Source organism: Haliaeetus leucocephalus, unplaced genomic scaffold (genome assembly GCF_000737465.1).
Source record: "Haliaeetus leucocephalus isolate CR32 unplaced genomic scaffold, Haliaeetus_leucocephalus-4.0 Scaffold135, whole genome shotgun sequence".
Classification (NCBI taxonomy): Eukaryota; Metazoa; Chordata; class Aves; order Accipitriformes; family Accipitridae; genus Haliaeetus; species Haliaeetus leucocephalus.
Genome location: NW_010972571.1, coordinates 2238888 through 2265689, shown reverse-complemented (window position 1 = coordinate 2265689; position 26802 = coordinate 2238888). Strand labels below are relative to the sequence as shown.

The following is a 26802-nucleotide window of genomic DNA, read 5'->3' as shown; positions in this document are numbered from 1 at the left end:
TCTCAGCATTTAATGTTACTGCTCCTTCGTCAAACTGGCTGTTACTGTCCTTTTCCAGGCTATCAGATGCCTTGCAGCTAAGCTTGGAATTAGAAACATTAGTGCTTCTAGTCTATTCAGTGCAGAGAGCACGTTTATCTATGGCCTCTTTGCTTCCCTGTGCTACACCAGTCTGCACCCATCTGTTAGAGCTTTCTTATCTTATAGTTAGAGTGTAATACCCTTTTGGGCAAGAGCAGCCTTTGTATCCTGTGTTAATTCAGCAATGGAGACATGAGAGTCTTGACCCATAACTAGGATCCCAGGTGCTGTTGCAATAAAATTAATGGTAATGACTTTTTTTAATGCTGTCAGCTAAAGCGTTAGAAACCTGCTTTGCAGCTTTATGTGTTTGGAGTCCAAAACATGCAAAAAAGGATTTGAGCTACTACAGGTGATACATTCCTGTCTTTTTTAAGAAATAAGTACCCTCCTCCATAAGCAATAGAGATTACCTTGAAATGAAACCTTTAATATCAAAATATGAAAAAAAATCCCCCAAAACAAAACCTTGAAGAATATTAGTTTTAAGGCTGCTAACAAAACTTTGGGTCTGTACATATGCACTGTGGCATAGTTGGTAAATTAATCTCACCTCTGCCCTGATGTTCTCACTTGCTCAGGTCTCACCATCAGAGAAACTCAGTCTAAAGTCTTTCAGTACTTTATTTACATGGCAACTTCTCAGTCCTGACAGTGAGCATATTAACAGTCCTAATTCAGAATCTGCAAATAGGTTCTTCTGGGGGCAATGAATGACAGTGGTAATCAATCCCTTAAAACGTCTGTAAAAGAAAGTACTATTTATTTACAACAGCAAGATATCAAGAGCACTGTATTTTTTATAAAAGCAGTGAAATACGGTACATGTATTTTCATGCTGCCTGGTTAACCACCAGCACTCTGCGAGAGTGGGGCTGTTTACTTCTAGACTGCTCTGTAAAAGTCCTCTCTGCTTCTCAAAGCTGAGTAATGCAATAAGTAGTCACTGACTGTTGATCCCTTCCCCTCTCCTGCTGTCTCCCCCACTCTAGCAATCAAGACAATTTTCAGCAGCTTCTGCCTGTTCAAATGCAGCCTCCCAACTTGGTAAAACAGGGGCAGATGCCTCAGCACCGAAGCTGTTTCCTTTAGTAGGTCTAATTAAAAATGAAAGGGTAATTGCAGAATTGCAACAAAACCATGCTAGTTTTCATCTGACTTCCCTCTGTAATCACAAAGGGGATGATATGACAGTATGGAGTTCAGTTTGGGTCAGTATAGACTGTTGCAGTCCACATGACATCCATTTCTCCTTGTCTTCTATACTAATAACATCCATGCTAGTTAGATAACAGCTAAGTATGCTAACCCTCACTGGAATCCTCTCCTTGCTTGCTCCATAGATTTTGCAATATTGTCCAAGTCTCTTCCTCTGCATTCTTACCTAAGGAGCCACTGTGTTGCTTTCTGGACCAGGACACTGCCCCAGTCAGGCAGCCATACAACAAACAGTATTAACACTTTATTTGCTCTTACCTTGTCATAATTTTCTAATCCTTGAATCTACAACCTAAGTGACATTTTTTCAGTGTGACTTGTTTTGAATCAAGGAACTTGAGATCCGAACATATTTGGCTTTTGTGAGGGGAAAATCAACAGCAGGGGATATTTTACTGCAGATTATATCTTAACATAATAGCAAAACACGAATTTGCAATGGCATGAAGGCTTGATGTAAAAAAAAAGGAATAGTGTCTTGATGAGAAAGCACACTATGCATTTAAAGTTATGGCAGTTCTGAAATAAAACATCTGTCTGCAGAGCTGACAGGTCTTTTTGAAGTGTGTGACATAAGGAAATCCTAAGCATTAGCATTTTTATCTATAGCTTTATCTTAGATCTGACAATGAAAAATTATTTAGAATAATAGGTATAATTAGTTTTACAGAAACTGGCTTGTGTAAAACTTTATTATAGACTCTAGAATGCCATGACATACTCTCACAACTCCACATGGATTTCTTTTGCTGAAAGTAGTTACTAGTTAACTTTAAGTACTGTCACCTGAAAGTACAAAAAAAGCATGAATATTTTTCAAGGTATGTGAAAATGGAAGAAAGTCTGGAAAGAAGAGAGTCTTGAGTAATTTCTTCAGTTTTTTTTATATGGAAATGATTTTTATTCTGGTAGCAGGAAAACCCTTCTTTTATCAAGCACCTGCTCTGTTAAAGGGCAGGAAAAAGGATAAATAAATAGAAAATAGGAACATACACAAAGGACATTTCTGGATTAAAAATGTGAGGCATGCTTGTGCTATAGAAGAAAAGCAAAGCAGTTTTATTTGTTATGGGATGTCTATGGAATGCAATATGGTATTCTAACACCCTTGGATCTCTACCTATGTGATGGGGCTGGAAGAGGCAGTCCAATCAAATATTGAAGCAGCTGCTGAAAAGATTTCAAATTACATAGGAAAGGCTTTATGGGTTTAAACTGGATTGAGACATTGCAATTTGAACAGCCAAGCCATGAGCTTTGAAACCAGAAGTAGAAATTTCTGACAAATCCTAACAAAACATCCCATTACACGAGGGTGTAATAGGCCCTAATTTTTTAGCAAACTGGTACAAAGCTCTCCAAGGAGAGTAGTGTAACCCTAGAACAAGCTACCCAAAATGTGGAGGCCTCTCCAGCCTTGCTAGTTTTCAGGACTTGGGTGGAGCAAGCTGTGTCTGACTGAATTTAGTGCTGGTGATAGTCCTGCTTCAGCCAGCTGGCTGGACTAAATAAATGCCAGAGGTTCTCTCCAGCCAACATTTCTATACTCTGAAGTAATTTCTAATTGACTAAGCACGGCTTTTACGCATAGTATTTACAACTTTCAATCCATTATACTCTATGGTATTCACACTACAGAAGCCATGTGGAAAGATCAAGGTGTTATTTTACCTCTTGGAACTATTCCCTCTTATGGGGTGTATACTAAGCAGATTTCCCCCCTGCGTGTGGCCCTGAATATTCCTATTACAGCTGCAGAAATTGGTCCAGATACAGCTTTTCCACTGAGATAAAAACTGCTTTGTGAAATTAATGAATGATATGTAGATAATCTGCAGTTAGACATAGCAGGACACTTTCGACTTTGTTAAATCTCAGGGCCTTCATCCACACACCAGATTTTTACTTTTCACTTAAAAATTGTCCAAAATTTTTGTCCTAGGTACAAAATCTTGGAAATGTATTAATAACTATGAAAAAACCTCACATTCCCTTTAATGAGGTACTTTCATCCCTATTTTTTTCTGGGCTGCAAATCCAATGGGGTATCTCAGTCCTGGTGTATTTTGTGACTGCTACAATGGTTCACTCAGAAGGCAAAAAGTACAGTGCGTAAAGGAAAATATAGTTTAATCAAGGAACTGAGCCTGTAGAAAAGAACAGCAGGGAAGAATGACAGAATAAAACCTACTAAGGTCCAAAGCAGCTGAAATACAAATTCATGTTAAACTAAACACAAGGGAAATTTTTCAGTTCAGTTCAACAAATGACACTTTCTTTCATAAATATTTCACACTATAAGCTTTTCCAAATTGGGCCTCATATATAGTATTCTACACCAGAATTGTTTTAACCATTCAGGTAAGGTATCCAGCAGACTTTAAAGAAATATTTTGTAGTTGTTTTGAAACAAATAAGTACATTTATTCACTAACAATTTCTTCATGATTTTAATGAATTTATCTATTTTACTTCTTACAAGCTGGAAATTGTGTACCTCAAACATTAATTCATGGAAAATGTACACATTGTACGTACAATAAAAGCGTTACTTTTACTGAGAGGTAAAATTCAAGAGGATTCAAAAACATTGAAACTATTGAAAAGCATTCTAGTGTAGGGCATTGTCCCGGAGTTTAAAATTTCTATTTCAACTGCCGTAGAATTCATCACTGTGAAATGCTTCGGTGTTGTGGTACCTCCTTGTCTTTTTCAAAAGATGTAAAATGTAACAAGTACACTTTGTAATTAGTTGTGAGATGGGTGCTTTGAGAAGTTTCATAGCTTCAAAGTAATTGTCTTATTTTAGTCATTTAGTTTATTCCTATTTATTATTCATGCATGATAGTCCAGGGTTAATTATTTCATTTAAGTGCTGCAAGAAATAACCCAAAGTAGTTGTCTGAGTCTTTAAGATACTGATGGCCTTAACTGCTTCACAAGAGTGCTGACCATGAATCATTTCCTTCACATATTAATTAGAAATGATTTTTCAGCCAGATTAATTCACTTCCCCCCTCCAAGATATCCCAAATAGACAGGTGAGTATGTGGGTGTGTATGTTCCATACAGCAATGGACCTTCAAAACAGACACCCCAGGTCAGCAGAGCATTATAATGCATTTTACTAGATTGAAGATGTCAGCACTCATGCATGACATAATTGTATTTTTTAAATTCTTTTTCTTAAAGTTGTCTCTTAAAAATCAGAAAGGATCATGGTTCCAAAGTAACTGGTTTTCTTATTACTAATGACAAAAAAAATTGAAGAAAACTGATAATCAAAGACATAACGAAGCAGACTGAAAGAGAGATTAAAATCAAACATTCAGGTATAGAGAAAACAGATTGAAATGAACAACTGATCACGGCTAGTGAATGATGTCTTGTGCAATTTAGTCAGCATGAAGTTCTTTCCGCCCCAGCAAGGATTCATAAATCTACACATGCCAGTTCTAACCTGATGGATGTGTGTGTTTGGAGCAGTGAAACTAGACCAATATTTTATAGTAGAATACAGTTTTCTTGGCCAGGAGCCTTGGAAATTTACAAGTACTCTTTCTGGCAGTGAAGAGGATCCACTTAGTTCTATCAATGCAACAAACCAAACTGAACTACCATTCCCACCCTCAACAGACGTGATCAAAACAGACCAGGGACTGCTGGGGACCTGGGCTGAACCTTGCCGCCTGCCTGGCACCGCCAGAGCAGGTGCCAGCTGCAGTCTTCCCCAAGACTCCAGTTGTCATTCATTGCCATTAGCTCTTATTAAGCTGAACACTTGTTGAAATTACTAGAAGCTGTTCTGTCATAGGTCCAGACTCAAACTCCAGAAGGTAGGTCTGGAATCCAGGAGGTACACATACCTGCACACACTGACCACTTACGCAATCTGGGTCCAAAATTTGATCATTCCTTAGCACTGTAATTTTACCTTGTGTCTTTTGTTAGTTGATCTACCTGACAGCCCCAGTACCCAGAGATCTGTGATCACACAAAATCTCAGCTTTCATAACTTTTTAAAAATTAAGTTCCTGGTTGCCAATGTTGCTAAGAATATGTTGAAAATAGGAATCTCAGAGGGTTCAAAAGCAGATTGAGAATTGTACATTTTTAAAATCTCATTATTTTTTATACTTCTATTTGCTCTGTTTTTTGAATGCTTGGATTTGGTAAAAACTGCTTATGTCACATTCAAAACCAAATGTATTAATTCTCTAACAGAAGGAAATTTTGTACAGAGACAGATCTGGAATGATCTGGGATCATTAATAGTTAAGAAAATTAATATATAAAGAGAAAAATAAAAACCAAGTTGCTATCTCAACTTTGATACCAACTCTTTTGCAACACCTAGCCAATTAAGTCATTAAACTGCTTTGCAGAAAAATTTCACGATACATGAATGTTTACCTGCTTCTACAATACATTATGAAGATTAATGTAATATGAAAATACTGAATCAAGAGTTAACTAATTATTGCTTTAACAAATTATATATTATATTGACCAAGAATGGGAGGAATGACACTGATTTTTCCAACATGATTTCTACTGTTACTTACTCCATGGTTATGCTGGGTCCAAGAGCACCAGAATCTTGAATTAGCTCACTAGCATATATTAAGTGAGGAAAACTAGCAGATACACATACCTAAAAATAGCCTTTCTTCTGAAAAGAGCATAGCCTTAGTTTTAACCTGAATAAATGTACCAATGTCACAAGTATCTATTGTCCAGGATATGCTTAAGTCTGCAACTTCAGAATTCCTGGCAAAATTGCTCAGGACTTTAATAAAACTAACAAAGACTGTCTCAGGCTTCTTAGCATAAGCTTGGAAAAAGCTTCCCAGCATGGAAAACTTCCCAAGCTGTTGAAACTCAAGAGAGTTACAGGGCAATGACTTTCTTAATGGATATTCCAGCTTGATGTTGACTTATGAAATTCTGACAAGACCAAAGCTACTGGGAAGCCACAAAGGACTTGTATAGGAACGCAAGCTCAAGAGTCTAAGCTAAAGTTTGCATCTAAGACATTAGACACCTACATTTTGGATAGTCCGTATCAACCAACTTCTGCATCAGGCAAGAAACGCCACCATCTTTGCATGATTAAGACACGCATAGCATCTCTCCTATCTGCACCCAGTGGGGATCCTTCAGCCACCTTGCCCCTGCATCTAAATCCCCTGAAGGACTCATTGGGGAAGGTAGTTGTGGACTCTTGTTCTTCCTCTCTCATCCATCACCGTATAGCTCTAGCAAATTTAATTGAGTATGGATTGTCATTTCACCTAATACCTCACTGGTAAAAAGAAACATGAAAGACTTCAGATCTCTGTTCTCCTCAGCCTTGGAGGGTCCAAACCTTCATCTCTAGCTTCACCTGGACACTGGAGACTCTGGGTAGAGACTCAGGCATTGGTCATTCCTCTGTTGAAATTGCATCACTTTGGGAAGGAAAAGAAAAAACAGGACTCAAGGAAGAGAGCTGCCCAGGAAGAATGCTGACTGAAGTAACCCATACATCCGGATATGCTATCTTAAAGAGATTTGCCTTGTAGCTGTATCTTCCAGACTTTAGATACAAGTTCCAGTGTCTGAACCCTATGCTGAAGAAAAGTGAAATTTGATAATAATGCCTCTCCCTCCTTCTGTGGCCAAAAGAAATCAGTGGCCTCTTGGGGTTTTTTTCACCAGAACAACCTACTTCACATCTGTGCTCTAGATGGAGACAACCCCAAGCTGCTTGTGCAGACTCAGAGGAGTGCATGAACAACTGCAGAAAGGCAAACCTTACTAGCATGGGTGCAACAGTGTGCAAACTTTCCAAAAGCTCAACACTGCTAGATTTACCAGTTTGGATCAACACTATTTGAGGGATTTCTACGTTAAATTCCATTACATGAAACATACATGTCCTTCACTACTTGTGAAAAGGGCTTATAACTTCCCTGCAGCCCAATGTGAGGTATATAAATGAGTGAAAGGGCCTGAAGGCAAACCCCTGGTTTCAGCATTTCCTACCGGTTCCACTCAGGTGTATGCACCTCATTCTGCACCTAAATCTGCCATCCATTGCCCTGAGAGCTAATTCAAGGTATAAATCCTTCACTGGGAGCGAGGCATCCAAGTCCCTTTAAAAGCTCTGACTGCAAGTGTGTGATAAACGAAGTGTGCATGTGGGAAGTTTTCTATTGCGGAGTATGTGAAAGTACAGTGGTTCAGTCATGATGGAGTTCTTGTTTTCAGAAGTGCTGTAAATTACAAAGTAATAGAAAATGAGTAAAATTCTGAGATGAGAGAATAGGTATTTTATTGAAATAAAGATTTAAATAACTGAAGAATAACCTTTGCAGACCTGATTTTAAAGCTTCTCCCAAAGTAAACACATATACTTTATTTTCTATAAAACCACAGGTTATTTTTTATTTTATTTCTTTTTAATTTTGCTTTGATAACAACTCCTCCATAGTCAGAATGTTGTAAATGGTACTGTAAATTTCCTGAATGTGGCTGGGTTAATAGAAAGCTGCAGCTGAATTTCTGGTAGACAGGAAGGAATTTTTTTTCAAGACAACTACACAAATTATACTTGACAGCTTTTACTATCTAAGGGAACCAGCATCCTGACTCTTGGCCTTCTCCTAATCTCCTCACTATACTCAAGATAGCTGAGCTTCAACAGCTCATATGGTTCTCACAGAATGAATGCCTTTAGCAACAGGAAACATTTTCAATATTATGTTTTCCATAGAGACAGATCAAAAAGTCATTTCCCATATTTGATAAGAACTTGAAGGGGAATAGTTCGATATATACTAATTCAAAACAGCAGACAGCAAATAAAGAAGTTATGCCTAAATCTGATACCAGTTAAACTTACAGAGATGAGAGCCAATGTATTGAAGTCAATGGAATTAGAGTAGTAGGATCAGCCAGGAACCTCAACACAGTCTAGCCTCTACTCAGCTTAAGGAAAGTTAATCTTATTTTCACAGGTTGCTGAAAATCATGCCATGTCTCAGGGAAACATCTGTTTCACCAATGAGAACAAATGACGGGAACAAGGTGGAACGTAACAGCAAGGGATCTGAAAAAGCTAGAAGGGAAAAGCAGGGAAAAGAGTGTACCACTGTCTCGGGTGGGTGGGAATGACCAGTCCAGGAATCATGTTTTTATCAGATGTTGGAGTCAAGCTGCTGCACATGGAACAACTGTTTCCTGAGATGGGAGAAATTCCTGAGGCAAAGGTTTCTAGCACCTGAAAACAGTGCCCATACTGCGTATTTTCCAAATACCTCATGTAATCAGTTAAAATAGCAATACTAGAGCTAAGCAAGAGATCCAGATTTTAACATTATACTACACTGGTATATGTCCCAATGCCACCACATCATGACAGTTCATGAATAATAATCCCAGATACTACATCTTTCTCTGTGCAACCATGGGGCTAGATTTGTGAATGTAACAAAGTTTTTAAATTATTTGCAATGAGAATGTTGCCTGAATAAGGACAAAAAATGAAATAAAGGCTTACAATTAGGCCTAGTAAGAACAAAACAAATACACTTTTCAGTTCTGGGTATTTTCATAGGGAGAACTTTATCACTCCCATTGCCCCAGTCCAAATGCAAATTAAGCACCTCATTTGTTTAAATTAGCCAGAGAAATAGATACACAGAAGCAAATGCTACTCCCACTAAAGTCAATGTTGTGAGATCTGGGCTATGGTGCATATCTGATAGCACAGCAAGGTCCAAAGTATTATGTTAACAGTACTGCAGCTTTAAAATGTTTGCTTTAAGTGTTCGCAAAACCTTGGTCTTGAAATCTGTGCCGCAGGCTTTCTGGGGAAGCACTAAATGGAGTAAAGGAGGTTGCTAAAAGCTTTTTTCTCCCTCTGCCTCTCCCCCCAAAAATAGAAGCAAACATAAAAAGCAATAAAATCTTTTTATTCCAGGCATGGTTTTCCTTTCTTAGAACAAACCCGTCACTGTATTTCAGCTGTTGTATGCATTGCAGCATCCATAACCAGGGTACCAGTTTTTCAGGCAGACACCACCTGAGACACTCCAGTGAAGAATAAAAAGCATACTTTCCAAGGTGGAAACACATTCTTTTTAATAAAAATGTATAGGAATTCTATTTTTTACATTGTATTTTTTTAAAGCTGCCAAATAGAAAGCCTCCTAATGCCTGGAATGAACTTCATATAAGATCGACTGATGGAAACTTGAGTCTTCAGTTTTGGTATTAATGTAATAAAATTAAAAGTTTAAAAATTGCAACCTGTAAATACAAGACTAAGGATCATATTCTACTGCTTTGCCTGCAGTAAGAAATCCCTTTTACATGCTCTCCAAAACTGCACAAAATTTTCCAGTTGAGGCCTTCATACCACCTTTATTATAGCCCAGGCAAGATTTCTTCTATGTGCATTATTTGTTTGTGATTTATTATTATGTCCAGAACTCATTTTACTTTGCTTAATCACTCATACTCTAAATCACGCCTACCATTCTCCCCTCAATATATTGCCTACACGGATGCTGTGAGGTGTAGCAGTTTGGCCATTGGAAGTTTTCTTAAGGTGAAAAGAAAGGCTAGCTACATATAACCAACTGTGTATCACCAGAGTAGCAAAAATTATAGCATACAGAGGGCCAAGACTTAACTTCATTGTGTTTCACCAGCAAGTAGTTTGCATGTGGAGAGCAATAGAATTTGCACTGATAGAAGAAATTACATAATCTTATTTTTCTGCTCATATATGTGACACAAAAGCTTAAACAGAAATTTTATCAGTGCTGAAGTGGTCTTTGCAAAATAATGGCTTCATGCCAGGTATCTGGAGTTTTCTGAGCTCTCTTTTCTAAAACCAATTTCTAATACTTTAACATTTTTAAACCGTTTCCCTTAAAAAAACAAACAAACAAACAAAAACCCTTAAACAAATCCCCAAAGCCATAAAATATTTAACTTAGTGCTTGTCATGGTGCTAGAGAGAACTTTAGAAATAACCATTCTGACAGATACAGAACTAATATCTGTACGAGCTTTGCAGGAGTCATTGCAGTATAATTTTTGTTACGCATTTATAGCATCTAAATATTTTAAAGATTATCCATGAAGGTGGTAGAACAGCTTTCCAGACAAAAATGCAAAAACACACTTTTGGAAAAAAATTAAAATAAAATCAGGCTGTAAGATCAACAACAATGCCCTTTTGCCAGGTAGGAGGTTAAAGCCTAAGAGCACACACCACTAAGAAGTGCCTTGGCCCATCCAATGGGGAGGTGTGTTGCCTGCAGTTGTCCAGGAAAGGTCACTAAGTCTCACATTGAGACGAGCCAGCGGTGAGAGGTTGTTAAGGAGCAGTTCCTGCCTAGGAAGCCTGTTAGAAGATGATCAGTGCATGGTAACCCAGATACAACACTCTTCGCTGAGCTGCGAATGGGACTTCTGTGAAATGGCTCTCTTCCAGACAAACTGGGATTTGCTTTAATGAGGTTGTTGGGACATTTGCCTATTACCGCTGTTGCCCAAGACAGGACAAAACTGAGGGGTGAAAGTTAATGTTTTCAAAGCAATAAATGCCAAGAGCCCCACAGCATATGAGGAGAATTTCCTGAATGCGGCCTTGACTCGGGGACAAGCAGCATGGGGAGTGCGGCCAGCAGCCCCACCTGGGGAGCAAGGATGCAGCCCATCCTCATTATTGGGACTGCAATGAGTGCTTTGAAATCAGCTATCATTTGTGGCCTACATAAGCTGACAATGTGTCTTCACAGCTACTTCCTGCCAGAGAGACTCCTTTTTATTATTATTATTACCTGGATTTGTTTTTCTGTTAGCAGTATTTGACCGATTTGGGCACAGTGGGCTTTCTTTGTATCTTCTCCCCTACGGCCACACTCTTTTCTTTGAGAGGTTTGCACTCTATGAGGAGTTCAGAAGCAGGTCACAGACCTGGTTTACAAAGGGAAGGAGAAATAAACAACCAACTAGAAGAATAAAAAGGCTCCACAAAGCTTTCAGTAACCTATGGACAAACTGGAGAGATGAATTTATTGGACTTTCTTTCTTCTTTTCCTTTTCCTGACCCAGCATTCTCACCTCATCTGAGGTCAGGCACTTTTAACATACTTGTAAATTTTCCTTCAGACTTATTGTTAGTAGATGATATTTAGATAGATGATAATGGTGTTAAGAGAGAGGAAAGAAAGAAAAGGAGATAAGAATAGGGCATACTGCAGTTTGAATGAACGTCATTGAGTCTTTGGTCACAGGTATTTGCGTCATTCCCCTCACCAAATATTTTTTTCTGTTGGGAAACTTTTGTCTCACCATTAGATACTATTTGTTTATGAAAGAGACACATGTGCACTGTTTTATTCTCACAGATAACTTCCGTATTCTAAATTATGCATATGCTTTTTAATCATGTCTTTAGTATCTAACAGCATAAAGAAAACTTGCAGGGCTTCCCCCTTTCTGTTAATTTTATGACTGGCCTTGTTTCCTCTCCTGCTTCAGTAATTGATACAGGCTAAAAGTAAATACAATTAGAATTAAAAAGATAGAACACAAGGAACCAGTAAGGAAAGGGAGAAAAAAGGATTCTTGATATTGATATGGCATCTGAGAAAGACAGCAAAAAAAAGCAACTCTACATTAAAGCCAGAATGACCCACCTGGGAAGATGTGGAGTATCTCCTGTTGTACTAGTGGGTAACACACCTTCAATGGTGTACAAGTACCTGGTGATGCCAGGCTCCTATACAAGGTTTATTGTTTCCCCATTGTACCATCACACATGGGTACAACCCTTAGAAATAATAATAAACCTTAAACTAAAAAGGATAACCTTAAAATCTAAAGAGTCAATCTGGAACACTCAATGAAATCAGAATGAAGGCTGGGGTGGAAACGAAACATTGGATCAAAACTGAGCATTCCAAAATCACCTGTCCACTGAAAAACACCTCGTCTGCTGTGCAAAACAGCAAAGCCTGCAAACCAGCTAGACAATATTTCCAAAGGAAGTTTTAACTTGAAGACATTTCAGGGCCTATCTGTTTCAATGTGTAGTAAGGAATAATCAGCACACTCAAGGCAATGCCTCTGTTGAAGAATTTGCCTAATTTGCAAAAACAGGATGAACTTTCTCATTCATTCTTATACAATCTCTACACAATCTAGCCCTTTCCTATCCAGATCCTCAATTCCCCAAATATGGAATCACTCTTAAAAATCTTGTTGTTTTCTACTTTTCCCATTTTCTTTTCATTTTAACCCTCTTTTTTGGATTGACCTGAAATTCAGAGCACCAATTTCTTCCTTTTCTCTACAAACAGCACTAAATAATTGTATAAGGTTAAACAAAAAAGGAAACGCTGAGTGACTTATACATGTGTTTTTATGTATTTACATACATATATACACAAAAATACACACGTGTGTATGTTTATGTACATGTACATGGTGGAAAGAAGAACTTACCTATGTCCCAGGTAAGGGGGTTATTCTGTTCCATCTCCCTTTTCCCTATGACATACCAAATGCAGGCCATCCAGTGAGCAAGCAAGGCAAACATGGACATGAGAAGCGTAAGAACAATTGTACTGTGCTGGGAGTAACGATCCAGCTTCTGAAGGAGACGCAAGAGCCGTAGCAACCGCACTGTCTTTAGAAGGTGGACAAGGGAAACCTAGGAGAACAGGGAGAGAAAACCACCTGTCAGCAATTGACTTCTATCACACAGTTATCTTGTTTCAATGAGAGGAAACTCTCTTCTAAAGCTGTAAGAATTTTTGCCCACTCTTCATTCAGTTACATAGCTGCATATTATGCTTAGATTAAATTTAAGACAGCAGAGAATAGCAAAGAAGATGCTTAAAACTAAAGTGTTTACTTTTGCTGTGTACATACATATTTACTATTTCTGATTTAAACCAAACAAACTTGAAATACTGAGAGATCTTTTGTTTTTTCTTTTTTTCATGCAAAGTCTTCTTCCAGATTTAACTTAAAAATTTGTGTTTGTGCAAAAATGGATCCTTCCCTGTTGCAGAAAGAAACATAATTGTCAAACCGACCAATGTTCATTGGATTCCAATATGAAACAACAAAATAAACATCTTCAAGCACACGATATTTTTCAGTTTCTGCTAACAGCCAAACAGTAGGCCTAACTGAACTATGTATGAGATGAAATCAGCTTAATAATTAAGCCTGGAAGAGGCAATAACATATAGCAGGTATTTGGCAGAGCAAGGAAGCAGAGAAGTGAGCGGAGACTCAGATTTGTTCTTCAGATTTAAACCTGTGTTCAGGGGCCTGGGCACATTTTACTGCTCTGTACTGAGTTGGAGTCCAAAAAACTTGTATTAAAATTTCTAATACTACTTCTTAAATTCCTTGCCTAAAATGTTATTGCCTTTCAAGTGTATGTGGCAAAAGCAGCACCTAATCTGCTCAGCACCCTAAGTGTACATCAGTTTATGAAGTATATGGGCTCTGGCCTCAGAGGACATGCAACAATGCACAAAGTGAGCAGTCTCTGGATGACCCCAGCCCCTCCAGAGCATCCTCCAACCAACATCCACACCAGAGTGTGCACAGCTCCCAGTTTTGCATGGAATATATTTAACTCATGTTTCAGCTGTTGGGTAGAGTTAGCAAGCAATATGCAGATTAGGATCCTAAATATTTTTAATATAATTTTTTGTCGATTAAATAGGCATAATTTTCATTAACGGTAAACTTTTTTTTTCCCCTTTATTAATGAGACATTAGGATTAATGCCTGCTAGGTACCTGGCTGGTACAGGATACATGCATCAGCTAGCAAAATAACACCAAACTTGATATGTCTTCCCAGAGCACAGTAATGAGCTCTCTGAAAAGAAAGTCTAAAAAGCACACCTCGATCAACATCCTTTTGCTTTTACTAATCCAGAATAACCTGAAGTTAAGCCTCTCTGTTTCTGTTACCAAAACTAATAATCTGAAATCTTAATTTTATAGGCGTGCATTCACTAACAGCTAGGTCCAGGTTGACTGATAAATGCTGTAACATGGGGTATTTTAGATTTATTCATGAAGACTTAACAATTCATTGATTTTATTCCAGTCTCAGTAATTGAGTAGGTGAGAAACCTGTAAAAAAGAAAATAAAAACATCTACAAACATTATTTTTTTTTGCTACTACAGTTTTCATAGTGCATAAGTAATTCTCCCATGAGCTTCTTCATGCAATATTTGCTGCCCATTATTTCTTTTTTTTTCCTCGAGAACTTTTACTTTTTTTCTCATGTACATAGCAGGGGAAAAAAGAAAATCAACAAAAACATGACACTTATTTAAAATACTTTGAAGTTCACTGCTGTCAGGAATAAGATTTGACATTAGAGCACACAAACAATTACAAGGTCTTCTCTTGCATTTCTTTTATCCATCTTATGTCACCTACAATAAGTCAGTGAAATTAGTTATGCCTGTGGCCTTAAGCACAAGAATATCTGCAAGTCTGGGGCAGAAGGCTGTAGGAATTATCATGTTTGTTTTAATACAATCATATAACTATTAAAATGTAATTATTCTAATTGAATGCCATGCCACTATACAAACTGCCTCTTTTTCTGTGGTAATTCATTTCCCAAAGTCTCCTTTTCTTCTCTCTCATCAGCTTGTTTGAAGCAAACATGGTTCTATTGCACTCTTAACATAAAGGTGTCCCTATTCATGAATGACTCTTCAAGGTGTAGTAATATATAAATATATATACAATGATTGTATATATGCTATGGCCTTCACATCAGAGCCTTCATCTTAACATGGGTGCCTATGTTCTACCACATCACAAACAAATAATGATAACTTAGGTGATATTATTTTTTATGAGATTCTTACAAATAAGAAATTTCAAAAGGGCAGTTACAGTAATAACTGTGCCTTGCCAGTTATCACTTCTGACTAAATTCTGACCATTTTTATTAAGTTTCAGAACACTGATAGATATAAAAACAGTGAATCAGATATTATAATATTCTTTTTAATGTGGAGACATGTTTCATTTTAAGGCCTAAAGACTTCCTCATTTCAAAATAATTTCTGCATAAATTTGGACACAGATGTAATTAATCATATGTAGTTGCACTGAATTTTCTCATTAGTCATGCCAAATGCTCTTCTTGTATTGTGTCCAGTCTGTCATTGGAAGACCTGAAATGCCATCAGGCAGCTTTCTTTTCTATGTCACAAATTTAGAAAGACAAAATGAGGAGTCAGCACTCATACTTGTGCCTGTGTAGATTTTGCTTTGCCCACAGATATAAAACCATCTAAATTTTCCATTTGGTTAATCATTTTAGACTAGCTGGGTTAACCTTTTTCTGTCAAAATGACAGAGACAGAATTTTACGTAAAACTAACACAAACTCAATCATAGCATAGTGATGAGAAGTACCAAGAAATAAAGTTGCTACAAACTAGTGATGAAATTCTCTGCTTGGAAAAATCATCTCCCATGGCAAAAAGGAATTAATAAGGAAACATGATACATTTTAAGAAATGACTAGTGACAGGGATCTTTAATCCTTTTTGCCTGCTTGGTTAGTTGGTTTTCCTCAAAAAATAATACTCTTGCTGTATAACCACCAATAGTTACTCAGACGAGAAAATTCAATCATTATAACTAGCACTTAATAGCCTGTTTTTTACATTGGCAGCATTTCACACCACATTTCAACAGATTAAGGGATCCTTTATGTTAGACAAATACAAGGTTGGAAGCAGATGGCAGGTTAGGCAGTAACATGCCTGAGGTCTCAGACCTCCAAAGAGTCACCCATTCAGCGGTAGGGCAGAATCCCTGCAAGGTCTAAAGGCAGTAGAGCCAACTCATACAGATTCACTTTTTTTCTTTTGAAATATCTCCAAGGAAGGTGAGAGACTCCACAGCTTTTTCACACACTCTAGCTCCACAAATCTCCAACTGGAGGATGACATTTACGTGCCATACATACATAGGTATGTATGGCACTATACCTATAGCTTGCAGAATTTAGAGCATCCCTAAAGGTTTGGCCTTTGTGCCGGGGCCTGAACAGCAAAGAAGTGAGATGCTCCCTGATGCCCCTTCTCACCGTTCTGTTGAGGCAACATCTGAGAGTCGATGGAGTGAAAATCTGAGAACAGACATGAGGAAATGGCTTATTAAATCATAAAGTCTGAAAACAGTGGAATGTGATTAACACCTCCCCCCACTCTTGAGACAGTTGATAGTCACTGTTAACTTGAGGATTATGTTAACAGTTGCCAAGTCTTGCCACGATAGGAAGTATGATACAGTAAGGCACTGTGTTCCCATCAAGGAATCATACGGAGAATAAAATGACCAAGTTTGCTGGGGTGAATGCAGGGTGCAGACACCCAAATTCTGGATTTGTTCTCAGTTAACCAGAGGGAAGAGAGAGTTGGCCGTTGACTCTCTGCTATGTAGTGATCTTTACCATATAGCAGTTAGTTACCGAAGTTGGGCCAAAGCAAATGAAGGAAGAAGATTGGACATTGCAAAAACTTTTAACAAGTTATTTAACTCTTGGAGCATTCAGGGAGCTATGCCTGTCAGTCAGTGTTAATTTTGAGATCAACATGGCTATATATTGTTTATTACTTGGGGCTTAGTGTTAGAACTTAGTCTATCATTAATTATCTCATTCAGGATCCACTACTAATAGAGGGACATTTCAGTGTCCCTGGATATTCTTAGTCACCATGTCAGTGATGTTATTAAGGAAAAAAGTTCAAAAGTACAACAGATAGGAGATGTGTATTAATCATATTACAGTAGCATTTTTAATATTGTGACATTTTAACTGTAAAAATAATTGTTGTATAAGACTTTCTTTTCCAGAATTCGGTATGGAAAACTTATCAGTCTTCCCAATGAAAAAAAAAAAGAAAAAAATATCAACTTTGGTATTTTAATTTTCTCCTTGAAAAAAAAGACCAGACCTGGTTCATTCAATGAAAAATTCTTAATGGAAATTAAACCAACACAGTCATGCTGTCTGTTTGGTTTTAATGTAAGGGATAAACTGAGATAGTAGTGTATTTAAATAGATTACCCACCAGTTACAAAAAAACCCCAGTGATTGAAGAATGTGGAACTATTAACCATCTGGTTTTGAAAGCTACTGCAGTAACATCAGACTGTTGGTTCTTAATGTGACAAATGGAGTGAAAAGGAAGATCATCAAAGGAAATGGAACTAAATTATAAAATCAAACATGATATCTTACATGGAAGGCTTCCTGACTAGTGTTTTTCTATGTTTTTTTTTCCTGATATGTGTCTATCCTATCATCTATGTACTTGTCTGTAACTCACATTTAATGAAAATGAGATTCAATGCATCTGTTTACAAAAGATCAAAATTCTGAGAATTAGAAAGTGGACAGCTTAAAACCCTAAGTCTCTTACGTGAGAATTCCACAAAATTGAGAAACCTCTGCCAACACTTTTTTCCAAAATTAAACTTACTGATTCACAGGGGGAGGGGGTATTTAGGGTTTGGGAGGTTTGTCTGTTTGCTGTATTGTTGCTTAGTAGATTCTTACTCTATTAAATCTAATAGGGCTATCAGAAGAAAAACCGTTGTCTTGGCATAAGTAAACCAACACAAAGGTAACCCATCACCCATGATTGTGACATCACCTGACATTAAACCCACATTTTTCAAAGCAACTTAAGTATTTTGTCATTATATTTCTAAAAAAGATGAGTTGAAAACAAAGTCAAATTAACGATAATTGCAAGTAATAGATGTTAGAACACACAAAAATACGTGATCATGCTGTAATTTTTGCACTAGAATGCCCAGAGGTAAAGAGAAAGAAGAATCCTGGCTGAGTAAAGAGTGCTGACCATACTGACCATAACAATGATTTACTTTACCCCAGCAAAAATTTATGAGTCCTGAAAAATTAAGGATTGAATTTATGCAGCATAAGAGAGCAAAAGCCATAGGGAATTGTATTTGAGTACAGTAAGTATAAATGAAGCTAACATAGACGCAACTGTTTACAAAGGATAATTGAATCAAAAAAAATGGTACATATGTGTCTTTCATGACACTCAATCTTGTAATACTTTTAATCAACATGTACAATTAGATTTTATTCCTTCCTTCAGCATCCAATGTGAAAATACATTACAAAGCTGAAAAAGACACAAGGTATTTTAGTTCATTCAGTTTTAGTCTCCAGATCTGGGAAAAAAACCAAACCAAAACAAAAAGCCAACAAACCCCTCTTGAAAAAAGAACAGTTAAAAAAGACAGGTTAGTACTTACCACAGTGACATTGAAAGCATAAAGAAGATCAAAAGGAAGTGCAGCAATTAAATCAATGATAAACCAGGTAGTCACGTAGTGGATGCAAATAGATCTTGCTTCAAATATAACTTGGCCAGACTTGCTGACGTATGTTGTTCGGAAATTTAAAATAATATCTGCTTGACAAAGAACGAACAGAATGAGAGACAGAGATTTCTTGATTCCTGGAGATAACACCAGGAATCCACCATAACACTGATTGTTTTTCTTATGTGTGGCAAAAAAACAGATGAAGAATCTAACAGAGAAACAAATAAAATATATTGGTAAGAGATCCACATACATAGAGTTAAATCAATTGATGCATGTTGTTCTTTGTAAGGAGTAAAAAGAATGTTTAAAACATTTAAAACCCACTGATTTCAAAGGGAGCTCAGATTAAAAAAAACCCTCCCCCCACATTGCTCTTTAAACAGTACCAAATAGTAGCATTTTTCTTAATGAAAAATGAGGGTATGATTGCTGTGCATAAAACTTACTCATATTTCTTTCGAGATAAAAAAAATTATTAATTACTTTATTTAAAAGGTGTAATTGAAACTTTCTTTTAGTGATAACTATCCAGCACAGAGAACAAATGTCATCCTCAAGGATAACCATTTGTTTATCAACAGAAAAGTGCTGAGCTCACTTGAAAAAAAAGGCTTTTGGGCTATGGTGGAGATCACAAAAGTGATATGAATTGCCTGGTGGCTTGTGCATTTTGTATGTTCCTATCTAACATTCCAGGATGAGTGTCTTTCAATATGAGATATACTTTTGACATGTCTTGCCAAAACACATTAACACTCAAAGAAAAGCTCAGGTCTTGACAACAGAGTCTCGATTATTTTCATGTCCTACAAGACAAAGACTATAATCTGTCCTCGAGCTATGCACCCAGTTTCTAACATTAGTGATAACTACTTGTATAACTTTTACAATGTCAGAAAAGAGTGCAGCCAACCATCAAGGATGGTGTTTTACAGTAAGATAATTAGGCTGCTGCCTTGCAAATTGTAGTGCCTCATGTTGAAGACCATCTCACAGAAGAGAAAGAAGTGATCCCAAGTGTTAGGAAGACATTCAGAGTGTGACTGACTTTTTTCTCATTAAAAAATAACAACTGCAGGGTGATGGTCTTGGCAGTCTGAAAGTCAGTGGACTTTAATATCGAAGTTATGAGAGGCAGCTTTCTAGATACTAGTTCAGTATGTAACAGACTCATCAGCTGTGTTATTTGTAATCTAGGTAGCCTATTATTAAGTGTTACAAGGAGGGAACTGCAATCCCTGTGCCCTCTGCCGTCTATGGCAGCAATGATAGCACTGTTTCCTTTCTGTCTGCTAGGTGATGCACAAGAAGAAACACCTTCAGCTGCCTCTTCTACGCACCCCTTTTGTAGGGAGGTGGCAGCAGCAGCTGCTGGGGGCTGGCTCCGCACCATATACAGCATGGAGCATGCAGATGTTTGGGAAGTGTTTGCTGCCCAAACAGATATTTCTTACAGCCTCTAGGGAAGGGGAGGTAGAAATGCCAAAGGAAAGCAGCTACTAGTGAAATTCAGCCTCTTGCCCACCAGCAGTGTGAAGTTATAAGAAGAGGATGTCTGCCTTGCAAATGGAAGCAAACATAGAATATAAGTATTTCATAGTTTCGGACTGGTAAAGGGATTTATTTTCTCTTTGGATGCAGGTATTTCCTTTTCTCACAGCTAGTTTCTTGTGTGCTATGCAAACCTGCTCCAATTCAGCATGTTCCTGGAAAAAAAAGAAAGCTATGAAGTCCTAAAAATTAAGTGTACCTCAACTTTTGTCCCTTCATAATTAAAACAAAATGAACACTAAAAGTACTAGTACTATAACTTGGTTATAATGCAAATCAAGTTAGAACTAAAAAGAAGGTAGTAGTAGGATTACTAGTGGGAGCAGTAGATTCATCTACTCTTGGTTTTGTAGGTAGTTTCTGGGGCCTGAGAACTTTTCTTCCTGCTATGCACTCATGAGAATGAATGCCTAATTTATGCTATACCTTTTATCCTGCATTTTTCATTCAGTGTATGAGAAATGTCTGCAAAGACCAGTATGAACAGACTCCCCTCAGAAAGTAAAATCCAAAGATAGGTTTTCCAGAATATGACACACAAAACATTGCTACCACTAGAGCAATAAAAAGAGTAGTAGGTGAGCTTTGTCCCATTTGCAAGATTTTGTACAACCTCGACAGCAAAATGCAAAAATGGACATTTAGTATTTTTTCCCCCATGATTTCTTTGAAAATCAAAAATTTGAAAACCAAGCCCTTGTGCTTATATGGAACGTGTACACTGAAAATGGAATAAATAAACATTTATGCAGCTCTCTGTCATTGAGTCAGATTTTATTAGGTTCTAGTTGTTAGGTATTTTTCCCCTTTCCTGAATTTTCCCATTTATCAAGGACATTGTTTTTCACCTTTTCCCATGTTTTATCTTTTTTTTTTATTGTAGTGGGTTTTTTTATGTGCTGTTACTTCTGAATTAAGACAGCTTTGGAAATTACAGTTTTCAGCAATGTTGTTAGTATAATAAGGACAGGCAACACATAGACTTACAGTAAAGGAAAGCACTGTAAAGCAGAGCAAGAGAAAAAGTATCTGACTAGGTTCATCTTAACTGAGTAAATCAACTTGATATAAAACAATCTGACATATTATAAAAGCTCAATGAAAGATGCTGCCTCATTGAGAAGGCATGGATTGCCACTAGTCTGTATTAAAAGAATTTTTCATATCCAGATTTTTATTTTAGAATCTTTTGGTACTAAAAGAACATTAAAAATGGAAATTGTTTGACTTTCACTATAGCAGGATAGCATTGGAGAGTGGTACCTACAGGACTCAAATGCTTAGGGCTAACGTCTATGTGTGGACCAGGCAGACCAGTATTTTATAACAACTATTTTTCATGCCTTATGAACATAGGTACTCAAATAGAGCAGCCACACAATGCGTGCAGAAATTACTGTTGAAGTCCTACAACAGAGTTCACAGTATTGTTCTTGCAAAGGAGTTTGAAAATTAAATCCATCCACCTACTAACTTCACCCAGTTGCTTACACTTCGTTTTAAATAAAATGGAGTAGCTGACACTCAGACAAATTATTGACTTTTATCCAGGTTTCAGCAGGAGGTCTGTTGCAGTCGCTCAGTATCCATGACAGCATTTCCATCTTAAGAACAGCTTTATCAAACTTTCTTTCCTTTAGTGTACTTGTAGAGATGCTTTCTTCCATGTTTGCTGTGATGCGCTGCTTACACATTGTGATGATGGAAGCTATGAAGAATTGGAGCTAAAGATCTCTACATTTCTAGGGCACAAGGTGTAAAAATGTTTGCCTAAAGCACTGCCAAAGATTGGTATAATACACTTACAAAAGTGTCAATTTTACCATCTTGTTTGATTCTACTCAGATTTGCATTGAGATACCCATTTTGTAGATTATGTTAGATGATGGTCTGAACCACAAAAGGATCTGAGGAAATTAATAGCTGCTATAAATCAGTCATGTTTCATTATATACACCTATATTTTTTTCCTCTTAACTGAAAAAAAACCAACCAGGTTTCAAAGTTTCACCTCCCTAGAGTTTCTTTTAAAGTTTTTGTAACATAATCAGAGAAGCACTTCCATGATAGATCAGCTTCTATAAAATATTAATTAGACATTCATTCAAGACAAATGTACATTTAATCATTTTCATTGCCATATGCATATTTTTCATATACATATTCCTCACCCTTAAATAAAGGATAATTCTGTTGCATATTTTTACAATTTTATAACAAATAAATGTTAATAGCTCCAGTGCTAAAACATTTTGGTATTTCATGTACTATTTTCAGGTTCTTCAATGTGGATAGAAGAAATGATTTTTTGGCTATATTTCATCCTGTCTTTCACTTTTATGGCTGTTCTACTTTGGCAGAGAAACAGGAACAAATGATAAATGTATGCTTTTTTGCAAGGACAACTCATGCCCACAAAAAGAGAGGCAGTTACTGAAAAATATCATCTATTCATATTATGTAGGATGATAAACACAGCATCATAGGTGCCTTTGGTTTCAGACATATACTGGTTGTTCTTATAAGCTCAGCAATAAAAATTCCTAACAGTTTCTAAAAATAATAATTACCTAACATGGGATTAGATGTTCTGTGGCAATTTGGAGTAAATTAGTGTTGCAGTCTATTTTAATGAGGAGAGAAAAGTTATCTTTGAACTAAAAATCACTTACAGTTTGGATCTGGAAAACATGACCTTATCATACATTGACACTGTGAAAATATGACATCATCTAAGATATGCACTTGGAAGTGTAAAAAAAACTTTTTTGAAGACCCCAAGTGCTTTATCAACACATATTAATTTTAAGCATGAATTAACATTCAGGACGTTAAGGAAAAACAATAAGCCTTCCTAGTTAAAAAAAATCCAAAACAAATAAACAAAAAACCTCACAAAATTGTAAGATGCAAAATAACCCAGAAAATGTAACTGAAATGCAGAAAAGATCAGTAACTATCAAAATTACAAGTTTGAAACTGAGAACAAAAGATAATTAAGTTTAAATGACTAACAAGACTGAAGAAGTGTATAGAATATTCTAGTCCACTTGCCTCTTATCTCCTCAAAAGAAGAACACTAAAACTCTGGTTTTGGAATGAAGTAGGAAGATTTATCATTCTAAATGATACTGCAGATGGTACAGAAGCTTATCATATAACAAAGGAGGCATTAGACATTTCAAGGAGATTTTTGAAGACAAAGTTCCACCTAATATTCTAAGTGGAACTTGCTGAGAGCCACTTTCTGAATTACCAGTATTAACTTCTAATAAGATCTAGGAAAATTGGAGAAATACCAAGGAAATGGAACTTGCCACAACAATTTTAATAATTTGGGGAGTGGGGAACCACTAAAAGTGGTGCTCCAGAAAACAATAGATTTGCTAATCACAAGAAAAGCAGATCATTCTGGCATATATGTTAAACATGTAGTAATAGCAATAAATGTTAAAGTATAACTAATACCATAAGTTCCTGGACAGTGCGAAAGCAACACACACTCTTTTGCTGACAAAATTATGTCTTTTTGATATAGCTATCAAACTAGTTGATTGCTGCAGAATACTTAGATATGCTCAAGTTATTTCATCCTGTATCTTTTTAATTTGAAGGTTTGCATTAACCAGAATATGAGACACATAAAACAAAAGCCAAACCTGTCTTTCTGCTCAGTTTCAAAATGTTGTTACTATGGGTTTGTTTATAAACAAAATTGTTTCTAGAGGATTCATCTTGGCTGATTAGTTCACAGTGATATGGTAGTTTTTGACAAAGACGACTGATGACTGTGGCCAATCTAAATCCAAACATAAAATGGGTCAAATATCTCCATATGACACACAAAACACATCTAAGACCCAAGAAGGAAAAAGATATCTGTAGAAGGGGACATTCTGGCTTGGAAAACAATGACACTAAAAGAGATTTCTAATAGCTAAAAGTGTCAGTATGGGCTTAGTACAAAGCTGTGGCAACACCAAGAATATCACCTGTGAATAGAAAACAGTTTGTGCCTTTCGTGAAAAAAACTACAGCCATACAACTCTAGCACCTACACCTCATGACAAATGAAAAGACTAAGAGCAGAATTACAAAAAACTACCTGGACTGCACTTCACTTGATGTTGTAAATTCAGCTTTCTTGGTTTACTCAGCTCCAGAATACTATCAGGAGAACTGACTTTTACTTGTTTTCATCCACTGATAGGCTACTTAGGCAAAATAGGCTACACTGGGCAGACATTGACTTTAGGTAAATTCATTTTGGAAATCAAATGTGGCTTAGCAAATGATGTGATGAACTCCCATCATTTGGATTCACATTAAACAGTCTTATACTGTATAACACAATGTCATATTAAAGATATCTAAGTTATGTTCGAGCACAAAACACATATGTGGACTCAGTTAACTTATGTACACGAGGTGAATATATATATATGTAGATGTGCTAGGGAAAAGAAAGGTAGGTTTGCCTGTCATGATCATGCTTTGCAGCATTAAGTTACTCTGGTTTTCCCTTCATTTCATAGCTTTAGGGGGAAAAAAGATTGATCTGCATTTCTCCCTACATGTTCTTTAGGTAGGCTACACTAAGACTGGGCAAAGTAAGATCTTGTCTTCAAGCCTGTTAGCCATTATATGCAAGAAGCCGGGAAGCAATTTTTTTCCCCCACTGATACACTACTGAGGGCAAAGAGAAGAGGCAGAGAGAGACTCAGCACAGAGAGAGGATCATGTTGGACCATTCCTTTCAGGTATCAGAAAGGATTTCTTTAGGATGTGTTTAGATCAAATGCTCAGTTCTAATGCCAGATCTGGGTCTGGGGAAGAATTACTTCCCGGGTTTCACTGGCAGAAATGTTTTATGCTGTCTTCTGCAGTTCAAAGCTAGACAGTCTGCAATGGTCATCTGACATTTACTAGTTAACCTATCCACTGCTAGTAGTGGATCTGTGGTGTTTCTGACAGTTTGATCTCTGCTATTCCCTCCCTTTTACTCATTAGAGTCAACCCATAGAGTCCCCTAAATTAATGAAATCTTTGAGGGAGTTCTCGTTGTTTTGGCACAGTGTTGTTCCTTCAAAATTTTCAAGATTTAGTGCAAAGCCTTAACACAAAGTGGTCTAGACACATATCCCAGGCTATCTGGTTCCATGGACTGAGGTCTTGCAAAGTTTATAATTGGTTCATGCTTTAAGAACTACTGTTTTCATTCAACAACATCCTCAGGCTGAACAGAACATATAAGTAGAATCAGAGATATAAAAATTTTAGATCAGATCACCAAATAGTCTCAGCTGGCCCTGCATTATTAAAGCTACAAAAATGTTCTGAAATTTTCAGTAATACAATTAAGATGTGAAATTAGCATGATTTCATATGCTTCATAATGAGCAAGGGGGTCAGTTCAGCTCCACAGGTGCTTAGTAGAGTTCGTTGGTTACTATTCACGTTTACAGATCAGTATGGCAGCACCAGCCACACACATAAGTACTTCATGCGGATTTGCTTGATATAGGTAAGAAAGAAAGATAAGGATATTTACATCACTAGTATTTTGAAACTTCTCATTCTCATTTTTCTCAGAAACCTCCAGTGTGTAGTTATCAAAGTTAGAAAAAGGATTTTGTTACTTATTGCACATTAGCATTTGTGAAACAACTAAAACTTTAACAGAAAAGGAGATAAATGCTTGCTTTAAATTCCCCTAAGCCATCCAGCACACCAAAGGCTTATCAATGTGCGTATGGAATTTACTGTTCAAGATTGAAGAGATTAGAGGTTTTTCTGCACAGCACCCCTTTGTGCCTTCTTATCAAAGCAATTTAGGACAACAGCCCCAGATAACATTTATATATATAAAATTGAATAGGAAATGGTAAGTGCTTCTTTCTGCATCCAACTCATTAGATAAAAATCCAGAGGGAGGTAGGTGAGTGTGATCCATATTTTATTTCTTGACAGCTTTCTGAGCTATACTTGCGTGTAAACAGTTTCTTCATCTGGGCAACCTTATTTACAGCTTAACTGCTGTGTTAAAGTACTTACTGAGAAAGCTGTAAAGGAAACAAAAAAAAAAACCCCAAACCAAACAGAACTCCTGAGGCAAGAAACTTCTAAAAGCACAACAAAATCTTTAACACAAATTTAGAAATGACCATTTCTCCTGAGAAATTTTATTATTTTTAGGAATTACATGTTCCACCGTCTTTTGGGGACTGCTGTTTAAAAAGTAGAAGATTAATTTTTTTTTTAAATAAACGTTTTCTTATTAAGACTTCAGTCAACTAGAAGGGTAATCAAATTGATGCAACAAAGAGTAGTTAAACATCAAAAAACTACAATAATCTGTGTACTAGCTTCTACCTACTGATGACACGAATTTATCAAAGAACAATTTGAAATTCAACACAAGCATCAATACTGTAAAGCTTTGGAGAGTCCAGAGAACTCCACAGCATCAAAACTAATGGTTTTCTTTAGTGCTGAACTTGTTTTCCAAATGC

At 36.8% G+C, this 26802-nt stretch overlaps 1 protein-coding gene across 1 annotated transcript in view; it reads right to left on the bottom strand.

Annotated features, from left to right (window-relative positions):
* Nucleotides 1–26802, bottom strand: part of KCNH8 (potassium voltage-gated channel, subfamily H (eag-related), member 8) — a 208782-nt gene that overhangs the window by 59581 nt on the left and 122399 nt on the right. Inside the window, exons 6-7 of the mRNA XM_010585899.1 lie at nucleotides 18665–18822; nucleotides 12808–13015 (exon numbers count right to left, since the gene is read on the bottom strand). Of these exons, the coding sequence (XP_010584201.1) occupies nucleotides 12808–13015; nucleotides 18665–18822 (366 nt within the window). The remainder of the gene's footprint in view (nucleotides 1–12807; nucleotides 13016–18664; nucleotides 18823–26802) is intronic.